Source organism: Crinia signifera, chromosome 6, assembly GCF_055691185.1.
Source record: "Crinia signifera chromosome 6, ASM5569118v1, whole genome shotgun sequence".
NCBI lineage: Eukaryota > Metazoa > Chordata > Amphibia > Anura > Myobatrachidae > Crinia > Crinia signifera.
This window is the reverse complement of record NC_139222.1, coordinates 28348717-28361472: the sequence shown is the minus strand read 5'-3', so window position 1 is coordinate 28361472 and position 12756 is coordinate 28348717. Positions and strand designations below refer to the sequence as shown.

The following is a 12756-nucleotide window of genomic DNA, read 5'->3' as shown; positions in this document are numbered from 1 at the left end:
GACCGGAGAGGTGACTGCTGGGAATGGGACATTATACAGTAACATCGGGGGATGTGACCGGAGAGGTGACTGCTGGGAATGGGACATTATACAGTAACACCGGGGGATGTGACCGGTGAGGTGACTGCTGGGAATGGGCCATTATACAGTAACACTGGGGAGCTGACCGGAGAGGGGACTGCTGGGAATGGGGCATTATACAGTAACACCGGGGATGTGACAGGAGAGGAGACTGCTGGGAATGGGGCATTATACAGTAACACCGGGGATGTGACTGGAGAGGTGACTGCTGGAAATGGGGCATTATACAGTAGGTGGATGTGGCCGGAGAGGTGACTGCTGGGAATGGGACATTATACAGTAACACCGGTGGATGTGACCGGAGAGGTGATTGCTGGAAATGGGGTATTATACAGTAACACCGATGGATGTGACCGGAGAGGTGACTGCTGGGAATAGGACATTATACAATAACACCGGGGGATGTGACCGGAGAGGTGACTGCTGGGAATGGGACATTATACAGTAACCCCGGGGGGATGTGACCGGAGAGGTGACTGCTGGGAATGGGACATTATACAGTAACACCGGGGAATGTGACCGGAGAGGTGACTGCTGGGAATGGGACATTATACAGTAATACCGAGGGATGCGACCGGAGAGGTGATTGTGTCGGGTTTCTATAAGGTGTCAGGATGTCACTGTCTATTTCTCTGCGCAGGATGGGAAGTATATAGAGGAACACAAGGGTCTGTGCAGGGATGTTATGATGGAGAATCACTGGCCCCTCACATCACTGGGTATGAAGAGAGTTTGTTATTGTACAGGGGTGAGCAGATATGGGCCCCCCTATATACACGTATCATCTGCTAATCCACATGTACAATATATTCAGTCACTGTGTGTCTCCTACAGATGGGCCCAGTAACAGAGATACCCCAGAGAGATGTCCCTGTCCTCTGTATTCCCAGGATAATCACATATATACAATGTCCTCAGTCACTGTGTGTCTCCTACAGATGGGCCCAGTAACAGAGATACCCCAGAGAGATGTCCCCGTCCTCTGTATTCCCAGGATAATCACATATATACCATGTCCTCAGTCACTGTGTGTCTCCTACAGATGGGCCCAGTAACACAGATACCCCAGAGAGATGTCCCCGTCCTCTGTATTCCCAGGATAATCACATATATACCATGTACTCAGTCACTGTGTGTCTCCTACAGATGGGCCCAGTAACAGAGATACCCCAGAGAGATGTCCCCGTCCTCTGTATTCCCAGGATAATCACATATATACCATGTCCTCAGTCACTGCGTGTCTCCTACAGATGGGCCCAGTAACAGAGATACCCCAGAGAGATTTCCCCGTCCTCTGTATTCCCAGGATAATCACATATATACAATGTCCCCAGTCACTGCGTGTCACCTACAGATGGGCCCAGTAACAGAGATACCCCAGAGAGATGTCCCCGTCCTCTGTATTCCCAGGATAATCACATATACACCATGTCCTCAGTCACTGTGTGTCTCCTACAGATGGGCCAGTAACAGAGATACCCCAGAGAGATGTCCCTGTCCTCTGTATTCCCAGGATAATCACATATACACCATGTCCTCAGTCACTGCGTGTCTCCTACAGATGGGCCCAGTAACAGAGATACCCCAGAGAGATGTCCCCGTCCTCTGTATTCCAGGATAATCCCATATATACCATGTCCTCAGTCACTGTGTGTCTCCTATAGATGGGCCCAGTAACAGAGATACCCCAGAGAGATGTCCCCGTCCTCTGTATTCCCAGGATAATCACATATATACCATGTCCTCAGTCACTGCGTGTCTCCTACAGATGGACCCAGTAACAGAGATACCCCAGAGAGATGTCCCCGTCCTCTGTATTCCCAGGATAATCACATATATACCATGTCCTCAGTCACTGCGTGTCTCCTACAGATGGGGCCAGTAACAGAGATACCCTAGAGAGATGTCCCCGTCCTCTGTATTCCCAGGATAATCACATATATACCATGTCCTCAGTCACTGCGTGTCTCCTACAGATGGGCCCAGTAACAGAGATACCCCAGAGAGATGTCCTCGTCCTCTGTATTCCCAGGATAATCACATATATACCATGTCCTCAGTCACTGTGTGTCTCCTATAGATGGGTCTAGTAACAGAGATACGACAGAGAGATGTCCCCGTCCTCTGTATTCCCAGCACTGTACAGAGGAAACTCACAGGACCCCACAGGAGGATCAGGTAGGTGGGAATTTAGGGTCTCCCCAATATACCAAAGTGACTGTCACTATATGAATTGCAGTGGTTGTGTGTGTGTGTCCTATGCACGGATATTGTACTGTGTAATCTCCCTAGCATCAGACATTACTAATATTGTAGGTTCAATGTGAAGATATTAAGGCAGAAGACACAGAGGAAGAAGATACGTATGTGACGGATATGAAGATAAGAGAAGAGTCTTATGTGTTAGATAAGAAAGAAGATACAGAGACAGAAGACACACATATGAGGGGTGATCAGCAGTGTAAGAAGGAGGAAATCCCTACAGATATCAGCACAGGTGAGAAATAATCATTTACTGCATACAGTATTTTCCTTGTTCTATTAATACAGCTTTACAGCTATCTAAGAAATCAGGAGCCATCAGCCCCTATTGTACTCCTGCTCTCCCCCTCACATCATGTCACTGTGTGTTACCAGCCCAGAGATCTGACCAGTCTCCTCCCCACACTCTGTGGTGTATCTCATACATCAGGAGCCATCAGCCCCTATTATACTAGTGCTCTCCCCTCACATCATGTCACTTTGTGTTACCAGCCCAGAGATCTGACCAGTCTCCTCCCCACACTCTGTGGTGTATCTCATACATCAGGAGCCATCAGCCCCTATTATACTAGTGCTCTCCCCTCACATCATGTCACTGTGTGTTACCAGCCCAGAGATCTGACCAGTCTCCTTCCCACACTCTCTGGTGTATCTCATACATCAGGAGCCATCAGCCCCTATTATACTCCTGCTCTCCCCTCACATCATGTCACTGTGTGTTACCAGCCCAGAGATCTGACCAGTCTCCTCCCCGCACTCTCTGGTGTATCCCATACATCAGGAGCCATCAGCCCTATTATACTCCTGCTCTCCCCCTCACATCATGTCACTGTGTGTTACCAGCCCAGAGATCTGACCAGTCTCCTCCCCACACTCTCTGGTGTATCTCATTCATCAGGAGACATCAGCCCCTATTATACTCCTGCTCTCCCCCTCACATCATGTCACTGTGTGTTACCAGCCCAGATATCTGACCAGTCTCCTCCCCACACTCTCTGGTGTATATCGTACATCAGGAGCCATCAGCCCCTATTATACTCCTGCTCTCCCCCTCACATCATGTCACTGTGTGTTACCAGCCCAGATATCTGACCAGTCTCCTCCCCACACTCTCTGGTGTATATCGTACATCAGGAGCCATCAGCCCCTATTATACTCCTGCTCCCCCTCACATCATGTCACTGTGTGTTACCAGCCCAGAGATCTGACCAGTCTCCTCCCCACACTCTCTGGTGTATCTCATACATCAGGAGCCATCAGCCCTATTATACTCCTGCTCTCCCCCTCATATCATGTCACTGTGTGTTACCAGCCCAGAGATCTGACCAGTCTCCTTCCCACACTCTCTGGTGTATCTCATACATCAGGAGCCATCAGCACCTATTATACTCCTGCTCTCCCCTCACATCATGTCACTGTGTGTTACCAGCCCAGAGATCTGACCAGTCTCCTCGCCACACTCTCTGGTGTATCTCCTACATCAGGAGCCATCAGCCCCTATTGTACTCCTGCTCTCCCCCTCACATCATGTCACTGTGTGTTACCAGCCCAGAGATCTGACCAGTCTCCTCCCCACACTCTCTGGTAGAAAAGGATAATCATGATAATCAGGCGCTAATACTTTACATTGAAAATATAATAATCAAAATGAATGCTGTCTAACGAGATAATTATAAGACGACTTATGGCTATTGCAGCTCCCAATAGGTATTCTGTATAACTTAATTAGACAAAATAACAATTAAGAGAGATGGGGCAGAAGGAAGAGAGCAGGGGAGAGGGGGGGCAGATTGGGTGGAGGAGAGAGAGAGAAGGGGACTGGGAGAGAGCGAAAGGTAGGAATGGGGGTGGGAGCGGAAATGGGAGGTGGCTGGGTGCAAGGTGATGTGGTAAGATGAGGTGCTGGGGGGTGAGAGGGGATGGGGGGGGGGGGGGGTATGACGGACGGACGGGGGCACTGGTGGTGATGGGCCATGGATGGGAACACCCAGCGTTTCATGAGCATTCCCATGTAAATTCCAGCCTCATGCAAGGTGCCAGGGGCGGGTAGCTGACTTCACATGGCGTCAGCCGCCCTGAGCCCTGGAGATTTCAATGATCTCTCCAGCATTGGGCACATGCGAGGGGATCCGGGTGGGGTAGCGGCTATTCGTCAGGTCGGCACTTTGGGACTTGGTACCAGGTCATCCAGAATCAGGCCCATAGCACAATGCACCAATATATCGGCCATCGGCTCTGTTGTAGAGATCACGTTGGTTACAGATTTATTGCTGGTGCCCACTGGCTGACGGACCAGCGATATATCGGCCAGTGTGTGCGCAGCAATAGACATGTTCAGTGTAAGTGATAAAACATCCATGAACATTTCCTTCTCAATGTCACCAATTCTGTCTGTTGTCATTCATCTGTTTCCTTGTAGATGGGCGCACAAGCAGGAATACCTCGGAGGGAGATCTCATTGTGTCTCCAGATTATATACTAGAAGATAAGAACATCAGACAAGATTCTCCAGAAGAAAAACCCATTATCCCCAATACAGACCCAACATTTCCCAGTGCAGATATTTCATCTGGTCCCTCTAGTCATGAGGAACCTTCTCCTGATCATTCAGACCTTACTACACCCAGTACAGACCATAAAGATGATACAGTATCATCCAGTTCTATAAGTCAGTCAGTTTTCGCTTTACATCAGAGACATCACACAGGGGAGAAACCATTTTCATGTTCTGAATGTGGGAAATCGTTTTCTCGTAAGTCACATCTTGTTATACATGAGAGGGTACATACAGGTGAGAAACCATTTCCATGTTCTGAGTGTGGGAAATGTTATAGGAATAAACCCAGTCTTGTTGTACATGAGAGGGTACATACAGGTGTGAAACCATTTTCATGTTCTGAATGTGGGAAATGTTTTATTCATAAACCCAGTCTTGTTGCACATGAGATGGTACATACAGGTGAGAAACCATTTTCATGCTCTGAGTGTGGGAAATGTTATAGAAATAAATCCAATCTTGTTATACATGAGAGGGAACATACAGGTGAGAAACCATTTTCATGTTCTGAGTGTGGGAAATGTTATAGCAATAAATCCAATCTTGTTCTACATGAGCGGGAACATACAGGTGAGAAACCATTTTCGTGTTCTGAATGTGGGAAATGTTTTACTCATAAACACAGTCTTGTTACACATGAGAGGGTACATACAGGTGAGAAACCATTTTCATGTTCTGAGTGTGGGAAATGTTTTGCACATAAATCCAGTCTTGTTACACATGAGAGGGTACATACAGGTGAGAAACCATTTTCATGTTCTGAGTGTGGGAAATGTTATAGCAATAAATCCAATCTTGTTACACATGAGAGGGTACATACAGGTGAGAAACCATTTTCATGCTCTGAATGTGGGAAACGTTTTACACTTAAATCCAGTCTTGTTCTACATGAGAGAAACCATACAGGTGAGAAACCATTTTCATGCTGAATGCGGGAAATGTTTTACCAATAAATCGCATCTTGTTAGACATCAGAGACACCTTTTCCATGCTTGCAGTGTGGGAAATGTTTTATAAATAAATGTATACTTTGTAAATACCAGAAAAATAACATTTTGATGAGCAGATCTACATTAAACATGAGCATTGATGAGAGGATACCCCTGTTGCATGCACAGGGATCATCTGAGAGTAGTCTCCCCAAAACAATGCAGACTCGATTCACCCCCTAGAAACTGTGGGAGCTACCCATGGGTTCTTAAATGTAAGGCTAGCAGAAACTGTCCTGGCTGATGTTCCTCCACAACCAGCCCCCTCCCCCCTCTCCAGAGCTGCCGGCTTATGCTGGGTACACACCAGCATGATGCAGCTTGTGAGCGGGTTGTTAGGGGAATGTATGACCTGCTCACTATATGGCGGAGCCTATGACACGCTCAGGAACTGCCTCTGATGTGATCGCGACCCGAACCCACTTCAATGGTCGTTTCTCAGAAACTATCTGCTGCAGGTACGATCTTAGAGAAGACCTAACGATCCGCGGGGCTGCACATCGGATCGGGATCGCATCAGAACGGCAGTGAAATGGCCAATTTACATAAAATCGGTCGAGATTGTATCTAAATTGGCTTATTTTGGGATAAATCATCCTGATGTGTACCCCACATTACTGTAATCATACTGCAGGCTTCCAGGCACCAGCTCAGCAGGAAGCCAGGCTGCTCCTGGGACATTTACATCCTGGGATACAAACATCCACCCAATCACTGCCCAGATCTTATTTTTATTCAGTATTTCTTATTACAATATGCGTATGATACAGAGATAAGATGTTACATCCCATCCTTTCCCCTACCTTATATCTGTGCAGTGTATATGTGCTTTATGTCTGACAAGCGATGCCATTACACCGATTATACTAAACTTACATTGTGCCTCATCTATCTCACCTTCTGTATACGGCCATTTATAATAAAGCTATTCCTGTGTCTGGTTGGTCCTGTGTAATAGTGTGGATTTGTATAATGTATATGCATTGTTGTGTATACTCCTGTATAAGCCTCATAGAATTCTGACAGTGTCCATCTGTCCCACGTTTGATGATACTTTCTTACATTATTACTTTTGGTGTATGTGTACTTCTCATTATCTACTGTATGGTTTACCAGATGGATCCAGTGGTATAAATCCGGTGCCTCATGCGCCTCCATTTCCTTGCTATTATTACTTTTCCCAGAGCAGCTAGGTTCTCCACCAGCCGTATAAACGGGCCCATTGCCCTTACCTGTTGAATTATGCTCAAAATACACATTTCTCCTTCGGGAGACATCAGGGGCCACAGCTTTACAGTGGGTAATAGAAGTGGGAGAGAGCACCAGCACCCTATTGGTTAACTTTAACTGCCTCCCAGGCAGCCAGGCTCCTCCCCTCCTATACCCCGCCTCCAGGCCAAGGACCTCAGTTTTTCTAGGGTGCTGGCAAGATGCACCCAAAAGAGGGGCTGCTATATTAGCAGCCATAACTTTATTTTTTCTACTGCGAGTGCCAGAGCAGCAGCGCTGGGGGTCTGACCAGACCCCTGCGCTGCTGGCTCCATCACCCGGGTCCGGCGCTGCATTGCCACCCGCGGGTGGGGACCTGCAGTGGCCCCCGGGCACTGGGGAGCCTTCAGTCACAGCCGGACGCCGGGGACCACAGGCGCCCCCTTCAGAACAAATGGGACGCACTGTGAGTATTCACGCTCCCCGCCTGGAGTGTGTGAAAATAGCGCAGTGAGGCGCACAGAGTGGCTGTCACAGCCGGCGAGGGGTGACCGCCGGCTGTGCTAGCAAGCGGTCGGCTTGCCGCCCGTCCCGCTGGACCACCAGGGATCTTAGTTTGTGGGCAGCAGCGCTGGTATGCGGGGCCTCCCGGCGCGCGCCAGATCCCCGCCATTTTACCGGCGCTGCAGGAGGACATCTTCCCTGGGGGTCATTTGCTAGAAGGGGGAGGTGGCTCCCCCCACATCAGCCCCTCCCCCGGGGACAGTAGGCAGGGAACTGTGCTTGGCGCACAGAGAGTTCCCGCCACTGACATCCCTTGCCTGGCTGCATGTGAGGAGGGACACGGAGAAGCTCCATTGCCACCCGGGGCTCCACTCTTTCACTGCCAGGAGGCTTGGGCAAGTCCCCCCTGTACCTCTCCTATGGGACACAGGTCACAGTTACTGAGTGCTCCAGTCAGCCATAGCTGCTGCAAGAGCCTAGTGCCATTTGCCTTGTAATTGCATTGTATGCCTATGTATGCTTGCTATATATGTGTACTTATTAACCCAATAGCTGCTGCAGTGTATTTGGTGTCATTTTGTACTTAGCCCTCCTGTACTTACAGTAATTATGCCCAACAAGGGCAAGTCCAAGAAGGGGGACGCCCCAGCATTGCCGGCATGCACAGCCTGTAATGCGGGCCTATCTCCCCAGGACTATGTACAGGACGGCCTATGCGCAAGCTGCTACAATGCGCAGGCGCTGCCCACGCCTACGGCCTCCTCTCAGGATCCTGCTTGGGCCTCATCCCTTGTGCAGATGATGGCGCAGCTAGTTGATAAAGTCTCAGCTGCGCTGCCCCGGCAGCCCGTGCTATCCTCATCGGTGGCGGGTGCAACCCCCCCAGCATTGGATGCCCAGGGGGAGGGTTCATTGCCCGCAGATAGACGCAGGTCTTTAGTTAAAAGACCGGCGGCACTCCGGCCCCTCCTCATGCATGACTCAGATGATGATGAGGAGGAGCAAGACGATCAGGATGATGACTATTTGGAGGAGGCCGTCGATGACACCATTGACGTAGGGGATGTCTGTGTTAGAAAGGACCCCCCGTCTCATAGAGAGGATCCCCTGTCTCGCCTTGATGTACCAGGCCTGATTACAGCGGTTAAGAAGGTCCTTCTAATAGACGACCACGTTGATCCGCCTGCCCTAAACGCTCCTTAAGTTTGTTTCCCAAGTCGGATAATCTTGACATGGTCATTTGGGAGGTCCCCAATAGGAGGTTTGTCATTCACAAATGTTTCTTCTCCCTCTATCCTCTCCCCCAGTAGGACAGGACCCCCTGGGAGACAGCCCCCAGGGTAGACGCTCATGTGGCAAAACTGGTAAAAGCCTCTCCCTACAGCGTCTCTTAAGGACCAGGCGGACAGGAAGTTGGAAAACTTCTTGAAGCTTATCTACACCACAGCAGGGGCAGCAGGCAGGCCAGCCCTGGCGTCAGCCTGGGTGGCTATGGCCCTAACTAAATGGACTGCTGTCCTCACAGCAGGGGTGTCTGAGGGGGCCCCAGCAGAAACTCTACTGCCGACTATAGAGTTGATACATCAGGCTGCCCTCTACTTAGGCAAGGCAGCTCTTGATTCCGCTACTCTCTCCTCCAGTGTGTCAGCTTCAGCAGTGGCCGCCCACAGATCACTTTGGCTGCAAGGCTGACATTGACTCTAAGAAGGCTTTGGAAGCTCTTCCATTCAACGGTTCTCTCTTATTCGGTCCTGAGCTGGATAAGATGTTCGCTACGGTGGCAGCTTCAAAAACTGCCTTTCTACCATCCACCTCGACTACACGGCCCAGGCCGGCTTTTCGGTTCCAGGGTCGTGGTAGGGGACAGGCCTTCTCCTCCAGATCTTTCCAGGGGGGCAGATCCTCCCATCCTAGAGGCAAGCGTCCCTGGGCCACCAGACGCCCTGACCCCAAGCCTGCGGACAAGCCCACCGCGTGACAGGGTGGGCCCCCACCTTGGAGATCCCAAGGTGGGCGGTCGTCTGTTGGGGTTTTCTCCCATCTGGCTGGAATCCACCACAGACGCTTGGGTTCAGGAGGTGGTCTCTCGGGGCTACTCCTTAACTTTTTGGCATCGCCACGAGTCTACCATCAGACCTGGAAAAGCGCAAAGCGTTAGAACAAGCAGTTCAATGTTTGCTTCAAACAGGAGTCATCATACCCGTTCCCTTGGCCCAAAGAGGTTCGGGGATTTACGCCAACCTCTTCCTGGTCAGGAAACCAAACGGTTCCTACAGGCCCATCCTCAACTTAAAGAAGCTAGACAAGTTTGTACGTGTTCCAAAGTTCAGGATGGAGACCCTACGCTCCACTGTCCTGGCCCTTCAGCCAGGGGACTTCATGGCATCCTTGGACATACAGGATGTGTACTTACACATCCCCATCCGTCCGGAACATCAGCGGTTCCTGCGCTTTGCCATCCTGGACCAGCATTTCCAGTTCAGGGCCCTACCATTTGGTCTATCCACTGCCCCCCGTGTATTCACAAAGGTGATGGCAGTAATGGGCAGCAGTCTGCGCACCCAGGGTATCCGAATACTCCCATATCTGGACGACCTGTTGATTCTCGTGCATTCTGCAGACCTTCTCAGGGACCACCAGACTGTCGTGATACAGCTCCTGGAACAACACAGCTGGATCATCAATTGGGACAAGTCCTCACTGATTCCGGCCCAGTCAATGGTTCACCTGGGGGCCAGGTTGGACAATATCCATCAGAGGATCTACCTGCCGGAGGACCGTAGTCAGACTCTGCAGTCCCAAATTCGTTGGCTCCTCTTTCCCCGACGGGTGTCCATGCATGCTTGCATGAAGGTACTGGGTTCCATGGTGTCGGCCTTCGACATGGTGGAATATGCCCAGTTCCACTCCCGCCCCTTTCAGAAGGAGATTCTCTCCAAGTGGTCAGGATCCTATCTTTCTCTCCGATCTTAGGTGATAACCTTATCGCCGACAGTCCGTTTCTCTCTCTCGTGGTGTCTCTTAGACCAGAACCTCATGAACCTCATGATGGGACGGCCATTCTGGATCCACCAATGGACCCTCCTCACCACTGATGCCAGTCTCCGCGGTTGGGGAGCGGTCACTTGCCAGAGGTCATTCCAAGGCCTTTGGTCTACATCGGAGGCCAAGCTTCAAATCAATGTCCTCGAACTGAGGGCGGTCTTCCGAGCTCTTTGCCTGGCAGAACCCTGGCTGAGGGGTCGCCCGGTGCAAGTCCAGTCGGACAATGCGACCACGGTGGCTTAAATTAACCACCAGGGTGGCACTCGCAGCCGGGCAGCAATGGTGGAAGCATCCTGCATCTTTCAGTGGGAGGAGAAGAAGATTCCGGCTCCATCAGCGGTCTTTATCCCAGGAGTCCAGAATTGGGAAGCGGACTTCCTAAGCCGTCAAACACTGAATGCCGGCGAATGGTCCCTCCATCAGGAGGTGTTCCAGACGCTGGTACGATGGTGGGGTTTACCCGAGGTGGACTTGATACCTCTCAAGACAACCACAAGGTCCCCCTTTACGGATCCAGGGCTCGTGACCCGGCCGCCATCTTGGTGGACGCCCTGTCCGCTCCGTGGCCATTCAGGCTGATGTACACCTTCCCACCATTCTCCCTCCTCTTGCGACTGATTCGCAAGCTGAAGGCGGAGGGGGGGACATTGATCCTGGTGGCCCCGCATTGGCCCAGACGAGTCTGGTTCTCAGATCTTCAGGCTCTGTCGGTGGGGCTAGCTGAATCTCTTAAAGGCCTTTTAAATTCAAAATTACACCAGAAAGAAAGTGTGGGCAACATATAACTCTGAAGAATCAATATCATTTATTTCTAAATAGAATTCAAAATGACACCAAATCAAAAAGATTATACTTAAAAATGCTGAAATATTAAAACATGATAAAATTCTTCAGGAAGTACTTATAAAACCTACAATTATATTCAGAAGAAATAGGAATCTAAAAGATCTCATAGCACCTTCTCTTCTCTCTTCCACTACCACTATCTCCAAACCGACATGGCTTCCACAAAAACCACTTGGTAGCTTCAAATGCAACAAAAATATTTGTTTAACGTGCAAACACATGCTGAATGGGATAAATACAGTAACATCATCCTCTAATAAAAAAATTCTTTCCATGTAAACAATTTATTAACTGTGACACCAATTATTGCGTTTATATTTTGGAATGTCCATGTAAATTGCAATACGTAGCACAGTATCTCCCACCCTCTTTAGTCCCCCTTATTCCCACACATCCCTATCACTACCCAGCCTCCTGTTTTCCTGTGTCGTGACCTCCGCCAGTGGGGAGCCGCTGACTCAGAAACACCCTACTATACTATTGCACACACACACACACACACACCTAAACAACATGCACACACAGCCCCCCCCCCACACCCACAAATGTCACTGTACCATCCACACTATCAATGTACATCTTACTCTGTAACCGCTTTTTAATTAAACAAAACAATACACACCCCCTTCCACATCATATGCTCTCTATTTAACACATTTCACCTATAACTGAAGTTGCAATACAGGCATCTTTCATACAATTCTAACCACCTTTCTCATATACAAATGTTCACAAATTAAGGGGGCGCAGCCCCTTACGACGGTGTGAAGAGCGCCCATAGGGCGCGATAAATCACCTAGTCTGGATGTATATGGGGACGTCAGTCTGTCGTGAACATTAGAAAAGTGATCACAGCAATGGAATGGATCAAATTTAACCCGACAACTGAGAACAATGTAATTTTATCATTAGACGCTGAAAAAGCGTTCGATATGGTAAGCTGGGAACATTTATTTGAAACGCTGAGGCGGTCTGGGATGCCGGAAGAATTCATAAATTGTATAAAACAATTATACACAAACCCGACCACTCAGGTTCTGGGAAATGGCTTTCTTTCCCAACCATTTACGATTCAAAGGGGCACGAGGCAGGGCTGCCCTCTATCGCCACTGCTTTTTGCATTGGCACTGGAACCCTTAGCCATAGCCTTGAGACAGTCCACGGTTTATAAAGGGGTCAAGATAGGAGCAGCCGACTTAAAAATGGCATTATTCGCCTCTGAGCCTGAATGTTCCATACCAGCCATAGTTCAATTGATAGATG

At 49.5% G+C, this 12756-nt stretch overlaps 1 protein-coding gene across 1 annotated transcript; it reads left to right on the top strand.

Annotated features, from left to right (window-relative positions):
- The first annotated feature begins 2457 nt into the window (after positions 1–2457).
- LOC146009560 (uncharacterized) lies at positions 2458–6767 on the top strand. Its single transcript, XM_083150006.1, has 2 exons — positions 2458–2578; positions 4763–6767. The coding sequence occupies exons 1-2, from the start codon at positions 2458–2460 to the stop codon at positions 5827–5829; spliced, it is 1188 nt and encodes a 395-aa protein (XP_083006132.1). The 3' UTR covers positions 5830–6767.
- Positions 6768–12756: the final 5989 nt, after the last annotated feature.

Coding starts and splice junctions, on each gene's coding strand:
- LOC146009560 (XM_083150006.1), top strand. CDS start 2,458: ATGAAGATAAGAGAAGAGTCTTATGTGTTAGATAAGAAAGAAGATACA. Junction 2,579..4,762: donor CCCTACAGATATCAGCACAG/GTGAGAAATAAT, acceptor GTTTCCTTGTAG/ATGGGCGCACAAGCAGGAAT.